Here is a 19,784-nt window from a genome sequence, read left to right as displayed (position 1 = left end):
TTCCAGTCCTCTGGTTCTTGGGTGCTCATTTAGAAGGGAACAGGGCTGTAAAACGTGCTGCACTCCTTTATTAGGTTGTTTGTGGAGGAGAAACATGAAGGCTTGCCAGGCGCTATCATTTTTTCCAGGCAGAAAGAGCAAAAGGTGACACATGCCCTGCCCTCAGGTTCACAACAGCAAAAGAGCGAAAGAGGGTGAGGAGGGAAGAGGAAAACCAGAACATTCAGGTACCCAAAAATGTTCTGCTTGCAGAATGACTTGGTCAAACGGCCCTGGAGGAGACAGTTCTAAATGAGCAGCCAAATGGCAAGAAGTCCTATCAATTGGTGGCTGGTCGTCATTTGGTCAGGAGACAGCCTAACAGCAGGTGAAGTCAGAGCCAAGGTTAGGCAGAGCCAGCTCTTTCTAGTTTTGTCCCCATCCACCTCCCTGCTGAGTTCTCAAGGGGCAATACTGAGGAAGAGGAAGTTGGTAGGCTGGGCCACCCTCTGGATGGCCCAGCCTACCATGCAAGTGTAAAGGCAGGCAGGCAGGCAGGCAGGCAGGCAGGCAGGCAGGCAGGCAGGCAGGCAGGCAGGCAGGCAGGCAGGCAGGCAGGCAGGCAGGCGGAGGCAGACTGAGGGCAGAGCCCCATTTGACCAAATGGAACAGCCTCCATTGGTCCTAGCTGACTTGATGGAGAGGTCTGTGTCCTCCTCTCCCTCTGCCTCAGTTGCTGATTGTCCTGCAGGTTTTGCCTAACAACGGTGCCCTGCCCCTAAACAAAACAGTTACACAATGGGTAGCCAGAGACATAACACCTAAGCACAGCCCCTTGCGAACTTAGCCGCAGCCTTGACTTCAGTTAGGGCAGGCATCCCCAAACTGCGGCCCTCCATTTGTTTTGGCCTACAACTCCCATGATCCCTAGCTAAGAGGATTTACCTGGTCAGGGATTATGGGAATTGTAGTCCAAAAGATCTGGAGGGCCAAAGTTTGGGGATGCCTGAGTTAGAGTGTTTCTCTAGATGGGATAAGAAGCTGTTAAAACTCTCACATGGTTTTGGAAACCAAGCCAGGCCACCACTCCCAGTGGTCAACCAGCCATGACAATGGCGGTGTGCGGCCCTTGACTTCTGTTCGCTTTCTCAGCTCATCTGAGCTTTGCAGTGTGAGAATTGTCTGTGCTATTTTCAACCAGGCCCCTCCCTTAGTTTTCAAACTGCATCTCAAAAGAGCCCAGCTGGATCAGACCAAAGGCCTATCAGGTCAGCATCCTGCTCCCACACTGGTCAACCAGATCTCTCTCATAATACTAGAACTCAAGGTCTTTCCAATGTTGGAAGATTCAGGAAAGACAAAAAGAAAGCACATCTTCACATTTAAAACTATGGAACTTGCTCCCATAACAGGCAGTGATGGCCAACAGATTTATGGCTTTAAAAGAGCAACAGCCACCTCTTGAGAACCTTGTGATTACCATGGGAATTCAGCTTTGTCCTGCTGGTTCTGATTATGAAGACCACACACACACACACACACACACACACACACACACACACACACACTTCATGGGTGAAAACTACGTACAATGGTAATCGGCTCTGGGGAAAATTCCAGTCCTGAGGACCCAATCTCCGAATATGAGCGCTCACGTCAACAATTAAAACCCCATCTTTTTAATACCACAGAGAAAAGGCCAATTAAACCAATAACAACAAACAAACCCTGGTTTGATCATACCTGTTTTGAGGCCAAGAAAGCCTTGCAAAATGTCTATAAAGCCGCTCTGACATCGAAAAATTCTGTCAGGCAGCAAGCCTGCCTTGCCGTACGTGCCCTTAAAAAAAGATAGTATAAAGACCTAATAACCCACCAAAAGCTCACCTATAACAGAAAATGTTGGCTGGAATTAATTAGTGCGGCAAAAGTAAAAAAAAACCAAACACTTTTCTGGAAATTGGTAACAGGGCAATTGTCCTGAAGGAGCGTCTCCACCCCCATCGTTCAGCCCGGACACTGAGGTCCAGTGCCAAGGGCCTTCTGGTGGTTCCCTCAGTGCAAGAAATGAGGTTACAGAGAACCAGGCAGAGGGCCTTCTCAGTAGTGGTGCCCACCCTGTGGAACGCCCTCCCATCAGATGTCAAGGAAATAAACAACTATCTGACTTTTAGAAGACATCTGAAGGCAGCCCTGTTTAGGGAAGTTTTCAGTGTTTGATGCTTTATCCTGTTTTTAGTATTTTGTTGGGAGCCACCCAGAGTGGCTGGGGAGGCCTGGCCAGATGGGCAGGGTATAAGTAATAAATTATTATTATAATTTATAATGTGACCTGTTGAACAAAGAAGCCACACCCGTTGCTCTACCTGGCCCCACCCACCCACCACTGGTATATGGCCCCTAGGAGGTTGCTTACTGGGGAATGTGGCCCTTGTGTTGAAAAAGGTCTCCTGCCTACAAGGGCAGATGAATCGAAGTCTCATTGAAGTCGAATGCAGGCTGACCCACTACCAGGGCAAACGTGGCATATTGCCTGTCTTCAGCCTGCCCCCACTTGCCTGCCCCCTTACAACTAGTCAGTGGGGGGGGGGGCTCTGTCACTGGAAGCCATGGGCTTTAATTGTATGTCATAGAAAGCTGTCCTCGACCTCTACTCAGCCAGACCTTTGGTCTATCGAGCTCAGTATTGTCCACTTGGACTGGTAGTGGCTCTTCATGATTTCAAGCAGGGATCTCTCCCAGCCTTACCTGGGATGAAACCTCGGACCTTCTGCCTGCAAAGTAGATGCTCTACCACTGCATTATAAACCTTGCCATGGCTGGGGGGGGGGCAAGATATGCATGCAATCACTTGCTTTCCTTAGAGGAGCTTAGAGCTCCTTAGAGCTCAGTGGCAGAGCATGTAGATGGCTCCAGGTTCAAACCCAGGCATCGCTAGGTAGGCCTGAGAATGTCTCTCCCACCTGAAACCCTGGAGGGCCACTGACAGTCACAGAGTTAGATGACCAAGAGTCTGGAAGCCAAGCCATATTCGGCATGGTTGAGAAAGTTGGGTATGTTTCGCTTGTTAAAGAGGAGACTGAGCGGAGATAGGATAGCCATCTTCAAATATCTTAAAGGGCTGTCACATGGAAGATGGAGCAAACCTGATTTCTCCTGCTCTGGAATCTAAGGCCCAAACCAATGGATTCAAGTTACAAGAAAGGAGGAAGAAGTTTCTGGCAGTAAGAGCTGTTTGACAGTGGAACAAAACACAAGAAGTGTTCACAAGTAGTGAACTCTCCTTCCTTGGAGGATTTCAAGCAGAGTTTTGGTGGCTGTCTGTCCTGGATGCTTTAGTTGAGATTCTTGCATTGCAGGGGGTTAGACTAGATGACCCTTGGGGTCCCTTCCAACTCTACAATTCAAGGGCTCAGGGTCTATTGGCACAGGCGGAGGCGTAGGTCTTAGACTTTGGGCAAAGCTTCTCGCTTTGGGAAAAGAGGGGCGCGCAGAAAAAGGTTGCTGAGAACTTCAGGATGACACAAGCATCTCTCTCTCCTGCTGCGTCGCCCCCCCCCCCTCTGCCATCCATTTATTCCCCGCTAATGTTCCGGAGGCAGCAGCAGCAGCAATCCCAGGCTCTCAGCATCATCCACCGTCGCACTAATGGCCCATTTGGCGCCAGGCCCACGTTGGGGCGGGCGGAGGGGCTGCCCAGCGCGCCTGCGCCTCCCTCTTCCCCGGAGGGAGGTGTCTTGGCTCTTCCTCACTTTTGCACGCCCCCCCCGCCGCCGCTTCCTATTCCCTCCCCGCGCTGTGTCACTGGGGTCTCTATGGAGACGGGAATCAACAGCCGAGCCTCGCCCGGACGGCAGCGGCGCGTCTCCCAGAGCCAGAGGGGTGGTTTTCTCCCCCTTTTTTTTGCAAGGCGCAGCGTAGTGGAAGGCAAGCAGGGTAAGGAGCGCGCGCGGGGGGTAAGGCGTAGCCAGGCGAGGGGGATCCGGAGTGGGGTAAGGAGGAACCGGGGTATCCTTACCCCCGTGGACAATGCAAGCTTCTTGCAGCCGAAGGCTTGGGGAACCCCCGTCTCTCCATTCCTCCTGCAGCCACCCACTAGGCATGCTGACCAAGCCTTTGCATTCCGCTCCTTCCCTTCCTCTCAGTCAATGTACCTCCGACGATCCCTTCGTTTATTCCCATCACTATGCTAAGGTTGCAATCCCGATTCTCTATATGCATACTCGGGAGGGTGTCCCAGTGACTTCAATGGGATTTATTTACTTCCACGTAAACAACAGCCGCGAGGCTGTTGCTTGATGTTTGCGGTCGCAGGGTCTTCAAGGGGTGCCGCTTCCAGGCGGGTGTTTGTGGAGGGGTCTCCCTCTGTTTTTCAGCATTGCACCCAAGGCGATGACGTCACTTGGCTCCAGACTAACTAATTCGGAATAATGCATGTATAATATAAATATTGTACTGGGTAAACCCTCCTTCCCCTGCTTGTTTAACTAACCAGATTGTGAGAATGGGCAGCTTGTCAAAGGGAGCAATCCCTGTTAGGAATCCCTGTGTTGTGTCTGCAAACCTGGAAATGGAGGAATTAGCTTGGCATCAGCTGTGTTTTGATGAATATTTGACTCACTAGATCTGCACCACATACCTTGAGTCGGCAGATCCACCCATGACTCTCTATAAAGCTTCTTTTAGGTGCTCCTTAGTTGTTCCAGGGTATGCATGTTGTTAATAGCATTGTAGAATAGAAAGCAGAAGATAGCGCTCTCTGTTTATTTCCCCCCAGTGGAATTCATTTTTTTTTTTGCATAACAAATAATTTTGCATGTCAGAAATAAGCTGCACTGAGTTCAGTGGGACTTATTCCCGGAAAAGTGTGTTTGAACTGCAGCCTTTTTTCCTTTGTGGTTGTTCCTTTTTTGGGGGGGGGACCTGATGCCTTAAATTGATTCCCCCCCATCTCTTTTTGCATAGAACATGGGTGAGTTGACATTGGTCGTGCTTTGTCTACCTTCCGCTCTGTTCTTTTCTAGAATCTCCTCCCATCATCTGCTGATGTATTTTAAAATTTGCAACCCAGGACCTCTTAACTGTTGAAACCTAACTAACCTGAGGTAAGGAATCTTGTGTGTGCATTCTTGCTTAGAAATGCAGGGTTGAATCCAGACTTGCTTGTGCTTAGAGCAGACACACCGAAATCAATGGGTCTCCTTTAAGCATGATTAAAACTGGATCCTCATCTAGTTCAGTAACCTCCAGGAGAATCCCAGCACAGACCAATAGGCACAAAATGGCAAGTTAGGGATTTCCTCTTGTCCATCTTGGACTGTAACGTCTGCTCAGTTTAAACGTTAGTGACAATCACAAATAGATGCATGCAGCAGTTTCCCAGGATCAATCCCCGGCATCTCCAATTAAAGGTTCAGGTTGCATGGATTTTTATTTATTTATTTAAAAACATTTCTATAATGCTTGATTGTACAAAAACCTCTAAGTGGTTTACCAAAAATATATATATATAACATTCAAATTATGAATTAAACATACTTAAAAACATACTTTTGAGACCCTGCAGATCCACTGCCAGTCAAAGTAGTAAACAATAGTGGGTGGGATGGACAAATTGTTTGACTTGGTATACAGCTTCTAAAAGTGACTCTTCTGATTTTTGTTTTGGATGTTGAGAATCACATATGCACACAAAAAGCCCGAGAGATGTTTTACAGAGGTGCTTTTGGCATCATGCACAACTGTGTCTTTAGCCCTCTGGTCTTGCGTATGTCTGAATTTACGTGCTTGCAGAAAAGCGGCCAGTGAGATGCTCTCCTTTGAGTGCCGCTGGCATTGTTCTGACTTAGTGATATCATTTCTCAGGCTTCTGCGTATAGCAGTTCAGCTGAACTGGCAGAATAGAAAACTGCATCAGACAAGCTGGCTGTAGTTCAGTGATAGAACCTTGCACGCTGAAGGTCTTTGGGTCACTCCCTGGTATCTCCAGGTAGGACTGGGAGTGACTCTGGTCTGAAGCCAAAAAGAGCCACTGCCAGTCAGTGGAGACAGCACTAAGATGGATGGATCCCAGCAAAGGAGAGCCTACCACCTCCCAAGGCAGCCTGTCCCATTGCTGGACAGCTCTTTCTCAGAGGTTTATCTGGAATATGTTTTCCTGCAATTTCCACCCATTAGTTTGTGCTCTGCACTCTGAAGCAACAGTGCACAAGACTGCTCCATCTTCTGTGCGAAAGCCCTTTGGGAAGACCCCCGAGAGATGGGTGAATTTGTCAATTTCTGTTTTTCTTGGTTTCTCATTTTTCCAGTCAGGTTTTCCACATTTCCACAACAGCTTATCAGCGTTTTAGTGCAAATTTATTCTAATATGCTCATTTTTCGTAATTTTGCCTAACATGCCTTTATGATTGGTATTTTCACTGATCTTTGCATTTATATGCACGCTTACTACAGTATACACATTTTTGTACACATTACATAGGTGGAGAATTGCTTTGCGAAATTCATAGAAGTGTGAATTTTGAAGGATAGCTGTGTTCACGTACTGCTTTGAAGTGATTTGGTAAGTATGCTTTAAATACAGTCTAAATCAAATTCCCCCCCCAATCCCCACCAATGGACAAGGATTGTAGTCCAAAACATCTGAAGAGCACCAGGTTGGGGATAGCTGCTTTACACTAAGTAGCCAGTGTGGGGTCGGAGCAGGGGGAGCCAAATCAGAACCACGGTGTGGAGGGAAGCGAGTTTTAACCCTCTGTCTGCATCCCCTGTTGTTTGGAATGAGAGGAAAACTCCTATTTGAGTCAGTGGGAGCTTTCTTCCTATTGCAAATAGCAGTTGCTGGGGGTCTGATTCCAGCTGGGACCACAGCAGGGGTTAAAGGGTGCATGGGTAATCTTTTTCAGACCAAGGACCACATGTTCACCTGGGCAACCTTCTGAAGGTTCCATTCCAGTGGTGGGAGGCGCCAGAAGCAAATGTGGGTGGAGCAATGAATGTGCATTTTACCTTTGTACATTAGGCTAATTTTTGCACATACTGTACTTATTCAGCCACCTCTAACTTCCATCCAGGCATGCAAGAGGCAGTCAAGTACACATTCCAGGCAGGCAGAAACTTAAGGAGGGTGTGAAGTAGGGCTAGTGAGGAGTGTGGCCTGGAAACAGGGGTGTGGTTGAGGAGGGGGTGTGCCTGGCAAGAGTTCCAAGGGCCCATTGGGGAATATTCACAGAGCAACTAAAAAAGAGGAACGATGTTTGGATATTCCAGTATAAAGCCAGCACTATTTCTACATCAATGACATGTTGCAAATACACCCTGGAAAAAACACCAGCTTGGAAGAACCCTCTGTCTAAGAAGTGCAGGCCAGGCCAGTTCCTTAAAAATGCAGAATGGATAAAATTCTTGAGCATCCCAACTGAGGAGTTAGATGTTCACTGGTTGAGCTCTGATATACCTTTGACTTTTGCAGCTCCTGTGGGGTCCTTTCTTTAACTTGAACTGACCCTATCACGCCAACTGTTGATGCCACTTAAATTTGCAGCCATGCAGAAGAAGAATCAGTGGTGGGCTTTGCTATGACAGATATTTCCTTTTCCTCAAAGGTTGCCATTTCTTTAGGGTTTCACTTCTAGTAGTACCAGGTACAGAAGCAGAGTGTGCCGGGAACTGTATAGCAGGGTTGGTGAACCTCTTGCTTTCCAGATATTATTGGACACCAACTCCCATCATCCCTGATCCTTTGCCATGCCTTGAGAGTGTGCTGGACCTTCTGGGTAGGACTGAATGCATGAAATGAAAGCAGACGAGTTTAATTGTTGTAGCTTTGGAAGTAGAAACGGTGGTTTAGGTTCTAAACTACAGTCAGCACAAACTATGGATGTGATATCTTGTCTGAATTGAACCAGATGGTTGTTTAGATAGGTTCTGTGTTGCCCACCTTAGTTTTGTATGTGTGTATTTGTGTAGCTAAGATCTCTGAAGAGGACGCAACTAGCAAGCCAAGCATAATGACTTAGTTAGGCGTTGGCCAAATGGTGAAAGAATCCATACATACCTTGAGCAACTGTGGAAAGGCAGGGTTGGTTTTTAAATAAATACATTAAATAAATACAGGGATTAAGAGCTGCTGCCCTCTACCTGGGCGCTTCACGATTTACGTGTCAATCATGTTTGCTGTGGCTACAACTGACGTTGCCCACAGTAAACATGTAAAGTGTGAAGGGCAAGAGGGTGTCCTTAAAGTGCAGCTCTTTGTGTGCTTTGTCTCTTGATTGTGGGGGCAGACAGATGCCCTCTGAGAGCAAACTGCAGATAGAGCATTTATCCGTAAACACACAGGGACGTGTACCAGGGAGTTCTGATAGGCTGTGAGTCCCTGTCTAGCAGAAGATCCCTGATTGGCTGCGACTTTGACTCACAACCAATCAGGGCTCCTATGTGAGTAAGGGAGTCGCAGCCAATCTTAGGTGCATGCGGCTCAATTTTTGTGTGAAAAGTGAGAAAATGCGCCGTTTGCTTTGCTCACCTGTGCACACTTCTCTACTTCTGCATGCCAGGGAGACAAATTGTGCGGCCCACAGGTTGCTGTCAACCTAAATCTCAGTCAAAGGGGCATCTATTATAGAACATGTCTGTCAGTCAGTTTTATTGCGTATAGCCAAAGGCCTTTACAAAGGACGATACAGAATAAAAGGGAAACTTTCAATCATACAATGTAGCGGTTTAAAACATAAAATAAATTTATAACATTAAAATGTAAGACATGCACAAAGCTCCTGCTGGAGAGGGAGACTTCAAACTAGCCTTTTGGGGAGTGTAAGGTTCAATGTAAGTAAAGTATGAAATGATGCACATTTGGGGAAAACACATACAGGTTTGAGCTTCAAGCTTCTTGGATGCGGGTTGCGTCAAATAATTTAAAAAAGTTCAATTATGAGTGGCTATTCACATGGGTTACCATGCGTGTGCCTCAGGGGTAAAGCACAGTGACCAAGGTACACTGACTGAGTTTAGTTCTCCACATTTGCAAAATCAAGGATTCTGCAATTGGATAGGTACACAGCTGTACATTATTATCATCCTTTAATTTATTATTATTTATTAAATTTCTATACCACCCTTCATCCGAGGATCACAGGGCAGATTGCAAGATAAAAACACAAAATACACGACATAGTTACAAACAAACAGAAATAACCCCCCCTCCCATAGTTTAAAAAGCCATAGTTTAATATGCCCGCATGTTATTGCAGTTTTCCAAATGGCTAAACCTGCATAATTTGGGCCCTTTTTTGGGGGCAGTTGTGCACCCAGTACACCTGCTGCTGTGTATTTCTGTGCATGCAGATTCAGGTCCATCCAAGTGTGGCTGTGATTTCTGTTGGCTAGGGCCTGCAGCTCCACTGCTCCTTTCCAGGAGATACTGTACCTTCATCCAGCAGAGGAGAAATTTTAAGGAGAGAGAGAAAGGGGAAAAAGTTCACACGCATGTCTATGTCCGTTAGTGTGGAGTTAAGTACATTTGCTAATCCACACTATCCTCCCCAGAGCAACCACGTCCAAGTAGCACAACCCGCCCTTAGCAACCGTCGCCAGGCAACACAAACTGTGGCCGCCCCAGCAGCCAAGCCCACATGCCTGTTTTTGTTTAATGTCAGGCCGTAACTAAGATCCTGGACCTGGCAGGCCCCCCAGGCTGGCTAGTGCCCTAATAGCCTGCCCCGGGCATGGGTGGATCTTGGCAGAGAGCCTGAGCAAGGGGGTAGCTAAGGGTAAATGTCCGTGAGAAATGGACAGCGTTCCCCCAAAGTAGCAGTGGATTGAGTTAATAATTGTGCGGGGAAATTTCAGTTAGCGCTGGCATTGACACAGGGCAAGCCAGGGCGTTTGCTGAGAAGATAGGTCTGCTCTTGCTAGGCATGGGCAAATCTGTCCATTTTGGTTCCCCTTGTTTCCTCATTTTTCTAATCTTAAGTTTAGTTCTCCACATTTGCATAGAATGATAATTGCAAAACTTAATTGAAAAACTTGGGAAGAAATCTCATGAGAATTCATCATGTGAAGACATCTCCTAAAAGACACTTTTTTGCCTACAACACACATTTTTTGCAAAGCAATTTTCCTTAACATACTGCACTTTCCTCTTGTCCATGTGCTGGTTTTTTTTGGTTATGACAACAATGGTGCTCACATACTGAACTTCAGAAGTAGGCGGAAAGTTTATGATAAATCTGAAAAAGCCAGTAGCTTCTACAGAAGGTTTGAGAAGGTGATGCCCTGATATCTATGATGCCCTGATTTATCTCAGGGACCAAGAAATCTGTTCAGACAGTGCACTAAGACCAACAATGGAGCTCAGGGAGAAACCCAATTTACTTTGCATTTCAATGTGGATTTTTCTAATTCACACTTTCTAAAACAATTTGTGAACTGAAACGCAGGCAATCCTTTGGAAATGTGCAGTTCTCCAGATTTTGCAATGCAGTTCTCTAGCCAAGTGGTTGGCATCTGTCTGTCTTGAGAGACAATGGATCCTGCCTCCAGGGATGGAGTCAAACCGATGAGTTAGCATCAAGTAGTGTGTACTATAATGCATATACTAAAGTGTTCATATAAATACATACATTACTGAAAGCAAGATATAAAAATGCATTATATATGGGGAATTTACTTTGCAAAAATGTGTATAAGGAGAAAGTTGACCTAAGATGCTGGTGAATTTTCCTAAGGACTCTCCCACCCACCCCACCCCACCCCCTTTAAATAAAAATTGCAAACTGTTGCTGTCAAAATGTGGCGAGTTTGGAAAAAACGATAAATGAGGAAAAAATGAAACTGACAGATTCCACCATCCCTAGGTAGGGGGAAATGTCTAGCGGAGCTTTAGGAACTGTATACATGATGGCACATGCCATGCCTGTTGCTTGGATCTGAGCAGCCGCCTGTGTGTTTTACAGAACATCATGGCTGAGAGCACAGACATGGCTTCATTGGAGGAGAGCTTCCGGAAGTTTGCCATCTACGGCGACACCAAAGCTACAGGGCAAGAAATGAATGGCAAGAACTGGGCCAAACTCTGTAAGGATTGCAAAGTAACCGATGGAAAAGGGGTCACCAGCACAGATGTGGACATTGTCTTCAGCAAGGTGAAGTAAGTGCCTGCTTCCATCTCACTTCCTTCTGGTTCTGCTTCGTGTTGGTTCTTAATTTATAAAAACGAGGAGACTCGGGTGGGACTCAAACCCGTGGGCAAGTCTTTGCCATAGCGCTGAAGCCCTGACCCTGGAAGCAAGAGCCCAGTTAACTAATTCATAGGAACATTATATTAAATCAGATCCTTGGTACCCTAACAGGCAGCTTTCCCTCCCATACCTGCCTCAGATGTTGGGGATTGAACCTGCGACCTTCTGCATGCAAAGCAGATGCTCTTCCACGGAGCTACAGCCCTTTCCCAGACTTCCATTCATATTTTCTGTTTTAATATAGGTCACAAAAATGCCTACCAAGCAAGGCCTCATTAAGACATGCTGAGGCCCTGAGCTATGTCAATTTCAATTTTATTTGCTGTTACAACCATTGTGGTCATTTCAACCACCTCCAGAAAGAAATATACATCCTATGTATGCTATACAGAATGTGCATAGATGTGTGTGTGTGTCATAGCTGCCAAGTTTTCCCTTTTCTCGCGAGGAAGCCTATATAAGCTTTGCCAAGTTGAAGAGGTCCCATAGCATTACTACCCCCCACCTCGCAAAATTCATAAACAACACTGAGCTACGTGTACTCAATAGTCTAACTTGATATAAGGCAACTTCTTATGCCCTGTTGAACCCCGCCCCCCTCAAGTCAAATACTTACAGCACAATTTTATGCATGTTGACTAGGAAGGAAATCCCATTGTGCTCAATGGTGCTTATCCCCTAGGGGTAACATGCTTAGGTTTACAACTTTAATCAAATACTTTCGTAATCTATTTTTTGACTTCTGGAAAAAATGTTTGAGGTATTTTTATAACACGCTTGTAAAAATAACACAGCACATGTTTATCTGTTTACTAAATATAAGTAAAATAGATAAACCAGATCTCAATTGATTAAGGGCAGTGAATTTTTCTTCTTTACTCCAATACATAATTTTCCAGATGACTTGCATTACTGGCGACAAGGGGCAGAAACTCTGCACATGTTCAAAAACTATGTCTGTAGCCAGACTTCAAACCTAGCAGAAAACAGTCCACCCGACAAAAAAGAGGCTTAGCTTTCTGTGTCAATGCCAAGCACCAGCTTAAAAAGACACACACACACACACACACACACACACACACACACACACACACACACACAGCTTCTTTGGCTCAATGCCAGCTTTAGTTTGGCATTGTTGTGTTTCACATCTGTGCTTCTGGGGAGACTGAGCATGCATTGCTCAATGGTGCCGTCCCGGTTTGATTCAGCAATATTGGCAGGAACACTTTTGTTTGTACTGTTGAACTGCTCCATGTCAGCTGCTGTTTGAGAAATTAAGCCTTTGGTCCTGGCAAAACAAAAAAAACAAAAAAACAAAAAACAGCTATTGACTGCTGCTAGTGTAACTCTCTTGTAATGGAAAGCACTTTGGCTGCAGCAGCAGCAACAGCTACAGTTTAATTTGGGGGGGGGGAGAGAAAGAGAGAGATGAGCTGGGCCAGCCCACCAGATATATCCTTTCCCTCTTCAGCTGTGATTCCTCCCACCTTCCCAATATCCCTCCTTTAGTAAGACATATGGCTTACTAAAAAGTTTCCATTGCCACCAATTGGACTTTTTAAAGCTTTGTAGTAATGCTGGGAAGGGGATTTTTTTTAAAAAAAAATATTGGTGGGATCACAGTTGGGGAGAGAAGTGATAGACCTAACCTCTGGGCTTGCAGTAAGGCCCCTCTGCAGCTATAAATTAATTTAACAAAAAAACAACAGTCATAGCGGCACACCACAAGTGTAATATGTAGTTTGATCCTAGGTTGGAGACTTGTGACCTCAGGGCAAGCCCAGCTTCTGAAGGAAAATGAGATATAGATACACCAGAAGCCCCATATCTCAGAGGTGTGTGGACTGGGTGCAGTTAGTGGTTTGGGGAAAGCTGTTGGCATGCGTGTCACCTGTTCTCAGCTCGAGTCTGGTCAAAACTCAAGGACAGCTTATACCAGGGATGGGGAAGCTGAATGTGGCCTCCAAGTCTCTCTGGCTCACAAGACTCTCCTCAGGCCACCCCCCTCTCCAGCCTTGCTTTGCGCCCTCCTGGACTGCTTTTGCTTGGCTAGAATGCGTCCTGCAACTCAGATGACGACTTGTGCTTGTCTGGATGGGGGGTGGAGGCAGGGAACTGTGTGTGTGAGTCTGTGTAGAAACAAGCCTGCTGTACAAAAAGTTAAAATCAATGTCCATTGCTCCACCCTCTTTTGCTTCTAGCTCTGCCCACCACTGGCATGTGGGCCCCAAAAGGTTACCTTGGAGGGAATGTACTGTAGACTTCCAGCTTGGAAAAGCTCCCCTGCCTCTGGTTTATGCAGGCAACAGAATCAAACAGTAAAGCTATTTTCTGGGTGGTGTCACTTAAAGCCACAAATGAAGAATTGCATATCTGAGTGCTCTCTCACACACACCCAATATTTCCCTGCATGTAGAAAATCAGGGTGAAGACAGGTACTTGTAGGATAGTGGGCCTGGTTTGGAAGCACCTTTGTTGTAGTCATTCCAAACATACCTTTTCTCTCTGGGGGTTGAGGCCTCAAAAAGACAATTTCTGTCAGTTTCCTGCAGAAGCTGCCAGTGTTCAGCACCGATAGGTGTTGCCACCAACTACCCAGTCTCTAAAAACAAATGTTTCAGTTAATCTAGCTCAGTGTTTCCCAACCAGTGTGCCTCCAGATGTTTTGGAACTACAACTCCCATAATTCCTGACCACTGGTCTTGCTAGCTAGGGATGATGGGAGTTGTAGTCCCAAAACATCTGGAGGCACACTAGTTGGGAAACACTGATCTAGCTAGTTAGCTGGTATATATCAAGATTTTCAGAGATGTAGACCCATGTTAAGTTGCGTACACACTCCAAACCAACTTCAGTCTGAATTGAGAACGACCTAGCTGTGTTTTAAGTTGGCAATGTGTACACAATCTTAGTCTCTTTCTTTAAAAGCAACAAAGATTCTTGTGGCACCTTAAAGCAGGCATCCCCAAACTTCGGCCCTCCAGATGTTTTGGACTACAATTCCCATCTTCCCCGGCCACTGGTCCTGTTAGCTAGGGATCTTGGGAGTTGTAGGCCAAAACATCTGGAGGGCCGCAGTTTGGGGATGCCTGCCTTAAAGACTAACAGTTTCATTACGGCATAAGCTTTTGTGGACTATAGTCTGGCCTGGCCTGACTACATCGGATGAAGTGGACTCTAGTCTGCAATGGTCACAGCACATCTGGAGTACCATGTCCACTTCTGTATGACACAACTTAAAGAAGGACGTTGACAAGCTAGAGCTTGTCCAGAAGTTGACACCCAGGATAGAGCTGGGTATGTTTAGCCCAGATAAGAGGAGATTAAGAGGAGACATGATAGCAGTCTTCAAATATCTGAAGGGAGGTCATGTAAAAGATGAAGCGGACTTGTGCAGGAGAGCAGGAATAGATTGAGTGGTAGAAATTGCCCGGAACCAAATCCCAGCTAAACAATGGAAGAAACTTGCAAGTTCTTGTCCTTCTACAACTGGGAGCCAGGCCACCCTCCTTGCATGCTTTTGCTTGGCAGGAATGTGTGCTTGAACTCTGATAATGCTTCGGGGTTGCCTGGAAGGAGATGGTTAAGGGGGGTGAATGTGTACTGAAACAAGCCTACCATACGAAGGTAGAATTTGTATTCATTCCCCTGCCCTCTTTTGCGTCTGGCCCCACTTATCACTGACCTATTGTCCCTTAGAAGTTGCCTAGAAGGAAATGTGGCCCTCAGACTGAAGAAGGTTCCCCACCCCCAGTGTATGTGTCAGAGGGGCAAAGGTGATTGCGATTTGGCTCCTGAGTCCATTGTGCCTCTTCTGTTCCAGAGGGAAGACGGCCAGAGTCATAAACTATGAGGAGTTCAAGAAGGCCTTGGAGGAGCTGGCCCCAAAGAGGTTTAAGGACAAAGGCAAAGAGGAAGCGTATGAATCCATCTGCCAGCTGGTGGCAGGCAAAGAACCGACTAACGTGGGCGTCACTGTGAGTAGCTGCTGCCAGTGCTGGAGAAAGAGGCAGAACAGACTCCTGGTGGGAATCCAAGGCTCCAGAAGCAGGCCAGGTTGGGTCTAGGACAGGGATGGGGAGCCGGTGGCCTTCCAGGTGTTGCTGAACTCCAATTCCCATCAGCGCCAGCCAGCATGGCCTGGGATGATGTGTGTTGTAAACCAGCGACAACTGGAGACCGCAGGTTCCCCACCTGAACTCCACTGCCTAGGAGAAGGTCTCCAGAGTTTCTGACCGAGGAGTTTCCCAGCCTTACCTGGAGATTCTGTGAATTGGACCAGGAAATGTCTGTAGGCAAAGTGTGCAATCTGGTAGTGAATTGCAGCTTTCTTGTATGGTAGGGCTTAACTCACTCTCAGTACTTCTGGACGGATCAGTCCTTTTCCAATTCCACAAGTGATTGTTTATGAACCTCTTCTATCCCATTAACCAGCAACAAAGAAAGCAGAATGGAATTTTGTGTTTAATATTTCAATGCACAATTTATCATAAAATGTACATTTATATACATCTTTTATCTCATTGTATGTATTTGTGTACAGCCCAGGGCTTTTTTTCTGGGGGGTACTCAAGGGAATGAAGTACCAGCACCATTTTCCTAGAAGAAAAGTACTGTACACATTTTAATATGCATTTTAATGCATTTTGTTTCGTTTTCTGAGCTGGGAACTTTATCACAAAATTCAAAGAAGTGTAAAATAGGGTGGATAACTATGTTCCAGTCTTTACAATAGTACAGCAGGTATGGATCAGGTCAGTCTGCTTTGGAACTCATGGAAATTGAATTCCTTAAGCACCCCCAACCAATACAGCTCCTGCTTTTTTCCTATGGGAGGCCCCAGGTTTAATACCTGCAGCCCTCATGGAGGATTGACAAAATCATTGAGAATAAGACTTACCGATCATGATTGCTATGTTCCCTCAGGTGTCAGAGCCAGTGTGCCTCTGAAGGCCAGTCTCCGGCAGAGCACTATTGGGCTCATGTCCTGCTTGTGGGCTTCCTACAAAAATAACATTGACCATTGTGAGTAGAGGGTGCGGAGCTGGATAGGCCTTTGGTCTGATCCAGGAGGGCTCTTAGGTGCCAGTTGAAGAAGTCTCCAAATTGCAAGACTGGGGAAGACCGCTGCCTACAATGCTGGAGTAAAGCCAGTGGTACTCTATGTGCCAGTGGTTGGACTTGGTACAAAGCAGCTCCTCCTCCTATTATTGCATAGTAGATAGTAAAGGACATACCTGCCAAGTTGCTGTCAGAAAAATAAGGGACCGAGCTGGAAATAGCAGACCGGAAGTAGCGCTGCCGCCATTTTGGAACTGGGCAGAGCATGCTCAGAAGTGACTTTTGATGCTGCTTTGCCCAGTTCCAAAATGGCTGCCGCGCCAGAAGTCGCACTGCAGCCATTTTGGAACTGGGCAGAGCAGCATCAAAAGTCGCTTCTGAGCATGCTCCGCCCAGTTCCAAAATGGCCGCCGCGCCAGAATAAACCGGGGAAAAACAAAAAAATTGTTTTTTCAGCTAGGAACAGCTGGAAAAACGGGGATTTCCCGGGGGAAACGGGAGACTTGGCAGCTATGGTAAAGGAGGTGGAGATGATGTGGAGGCCATGTTCCAAAGTAGGGGTGATGGTAGTCATTGCTGAACAAAGAATGGTTCTGACCCCCCCCCCCCTTGTTTTTGTGATTGGCAGAAAGCCAAGGCTGTGGGCGCAGTGGAGAGGCTCACCGACACGTCCAAGTACACAGGCTCCCACAAGGAACGTTTCGACGAGAGCGGGAAGGGGAAAGGCAAGAGCGGACGGGAGAACATTGTGGACAACAGTGGGTACGTGTCGGCCTACAAGCATGCCGGCACTTACGATGCCAAAGTGAAGAAATAGGAGCGGCTGCCGCACCCGTTTGAAGGAAGGGCCACCCTAATGACACGCCCCCTTGCCCTCGTGGGGGTTCGGCTCTGCTCGGCCTCACTCCAGCCCCAGAGCAATAGCTGGAAGGGGTGCCTGTCCTCGAATGGTTTACGCAGCTGCAGTGTGACCCGGCCACGCACCTCGCTTCCCAATGTTACACAAACTCAGACTTTTATCTGCGGCACCCGCCTGCGCAGCCCACCAAAGGCCTCTACAGCTCAAATGTCTCTCTTACCTCACTCTAACCAGCCCCCTCCCCACTGCTTTCCTCACTAGTGCTAATAATGGGAGTCTTCTGCACCGTAGAGGAAATAAAAGGAAAGCTTCATTTGTCGTGCAGCTTCTAGGGCCACAAAGCTTCTGTCAGGGCAACAAGATGGCAATCCCTGCCACACAGTTCCCAGGCTTCTAACAGCGTTTCCTCATAGCCCTTGCTCCTCCAACTCGTGATGGTGTCTACTTCCTGTTTGCAGGGGATCCCAGTGCTTCCCATGGCATCATTTCACGGCTTTTGATTGTATCAGAAAAGCAGTATATAAAATAAAAGTACTACTCACAATCATCTTGCTGACAAGGCAACTGATCCCTTTTAAACACTGCACATTTAATGCAGGTGTGGGGAAACTCCTCGTCCTGTGGAAAACCACATTCCCTCAGGTGGATATCTGCTGGGGGCACCATGCCATTTGTGGGCACAGCTAAACCCAGGGGGAAAGGGCAGGAAGGGCAGGGAAGAAATTTGATTCATTTCAGATGTAAAGGCAAATCTGTTTAATACCACACTGAATAGTGACCGTCCTTCAAACTTCACACCTGTCTGAATTTTGGAGTTTTCCAGCCAAGAAATACATACATGTCTATAAATGCATATATTCATGAAAATGCTGTTAAAAACGCATTGTATTAGAGGAAACTGCCCAGCAGAAATTTGCATGTTAGGATAAATGGCATACAAACATGCATTTATAATAGGAGAAATTTGCACTAATGGGAAAATGCATGTATTTGCCTCCAACGAAGTTAATGGTTATTAATTTCAATGGGTCTACTCTGAGTAGAATTAACATTGGCTACAAGCTTTCGTAAGTGCTTGCAAACGTGTATCGGGAGAAATTTCCACAAAAATGTTAATGCATTTTCATGTGGACTTAAAAAAAATATCACAAACTGATGTGGTGGGCTGAGATCTTGTTCTGGGTAAAGAGACTACTGAGTCAGAGCATCTCAACATAAAATAATGCCCTTGGGATCCCAAGTGTGTTGGAATTCCGCTGCATGTGGAACATTACAATGTGATCCAGACCTCAATAGAACGATTTTTGTTGTCTTCTCCTGCAGTTGAAGCATGCCCGACTCTCGATTAGGGATGGGCGAATCTGTCAATTCTGATTTCTCCTATTTTCTCCTTTTTCCAAGTTTTGCACATGCATGCATCCCTTTGTGATTTTTTTAAAATAGCCATTTTAATAATTCTTAAGCATTTTAGTGCACATTTTTCTTAATTTGTACACAATTCAGCCTAATATACATGCTGAATTGCAAGCAATTTTTTCTTTAGAGAATGCATTTTTGCAAGTTCGCTCATACAGTACATGCATTTTTGTGCATAAATTCCTCAAATATATGAATTTTCCTTCCTGTTCTATGGTTAGAGACCTGGAAATGTCACAGGAGAGCTGTATTTCGGTTTGTGCTTCACTTTAGGATGTGTGAATTAGGTCGGTGCACATTACCTAAAAAAACAACAACCTGCAGCATCTCAAGAGAGGCCTGTGAATGTCCCTTGGTCTGAAATCCTGGAGAATTTCTGCCAACCACTATAGACAATGCGGAGCCTGATGGACCAGTGGTCCCAGTGCTCTCACCTTGAGGTGGGGGAGAAAGCAAACAGCCCCCTAAGTCTGTTTAAGTGTATCTGAAGAAGTGTGCATGCACACGAAAGCTCATACCAATGACAAACTTAGTTGGTCTCTACGGTGCTACTGGAAGGAATTTTTTAATTTTGTTTCGACTACACCAGACCAACACGGCTACCTACCTGTAACTAGCCCCCTAAGTGTTCTGTCTCTTCAGGAAGAGTGTTGCAGGCACCCACTCTCCCAGAGTCCAGAGATTTCTGTGGGCTGGGAGAGTCGCACCAGCTGAGGAGCGATGTTGTTTTACAGCCAGCATGGAATTCTCTGCCTGCGACGGAAATGGCTTCCTGCCAGGCCTCTTGGAGCCTGTGTGGGCCAACATCTCAGCCACTGATTTTTATGGCCTTGCTGCTATTTTCTCCCTCACATTTGTCTCTCTTTATCAGTTTTCCCAGCGCAGGCTCCTGGGAGGAATGTCAGGCGATGGTTAACCCATCATCCCTGCTCAGTTCAACATGAAATAAGAAGCTGTCTCATACTGAGTCAGACCATTCATGGTACATTGAGCTCGGTGTTGTCTGCACAGACCGGCAGCAGCTCTCTAGGGTTCCAGGAAGGGAGTCTTTCCAAGACATACCTGGGGGTGATGGGGATTGAACGTGGGAGCTTTCGTGTGCCATGCTGGTCCTCTACCCCAGAGTTATGGCCCCACCTCAAGCAGCCCAGACCCCCCCCCTTTCCAGAGGGAATTAAATTGTTTTCTAGCTGGTGCCTCCCCTCCAGAAACAAATTTGGACA

The 19,784-nt window shown here is 46.5% G+C and overlaps 1 protein-coding gene across 1 annotated transcript; it reads left to right on the top strand.

Moving 5' to 3' along the window:
- The first annotated feature begins 3,780 nt into the window (after positions 1 to 3,780).
- On the top strand, positions 3,781 to 18,594 carry TPPP3 (tubulin polymerization promoting protein family member 3). Its single transcript, XM_035118044.2, has 6 exons — positions 3,781 to 3,915; positions 5,004 to 5,084; positions 6,461 to 6,541; positions 10,938 to 11,131; positions 15,049 to 15,202; positions 16,915 to 18,594. The coding sequence occupies exons 4-6, from the start codon at positions 10,944 to 10,946 to the stop codon at positions 17,101 to 17,103; spliced, it is 531 nt and encodes a 176-aa protein (XP_034973935.1). The 5' UTR covers positions 3,781 to 3,915; positions 5,004 to 5,084; positions 6,461 to 6,541; positions 10,938 to 10,943; the 3' UTR covers positions 17,104 to 18,594.
- Positions 18,595 to 19,784: the final 1,190 nt, after the last annotated feature.

Source organism: Zootoca vivipara, chromosome 6 (genome assembly GCF_963506605.1).
Source record: "Zootoca vivipara chromosome 6, rZooViv1.1, whole genome shotgun sequence".
Classification (NCBI taxonomy): Eukaryota; Metazoa; Chordata; class Lepidosauria; order Squamata; family Lacertidae; genus Zootoca; species Zootoca vivipara.
The sequence above is the reverse complement of the archived record's forward strand: the minus strand, read 5'-3'. Positions and strand labels throughout refer to the sequence as shown.

Excerpts from the sequence above, each read along its gene's own strand:
- TPPP3 (XM_035118044.2), top strand. The coding sequence starts at position 10,944 with ATGGCTGAGAGCACAGACATGGCTTCATTGGAGGAGAGCTTCCGGAAG. Across the intron at positions 11,132-15,048 it reads ATTGTCTTCAGCAAGGTGAA|AGGGAAGACGGCCAGAGTCA; the intron begins GTAAGTGCCTGC and ends CTTCTGTTCCAG. Across the intron at positions 15,203-16,914 it reads CGACTAACGTGGGCGTCACT|AAAGCCAAGGCTGTGGGCGC; the intron begins GTGAGTAGCTGC and ends TGTGATTGGCAG.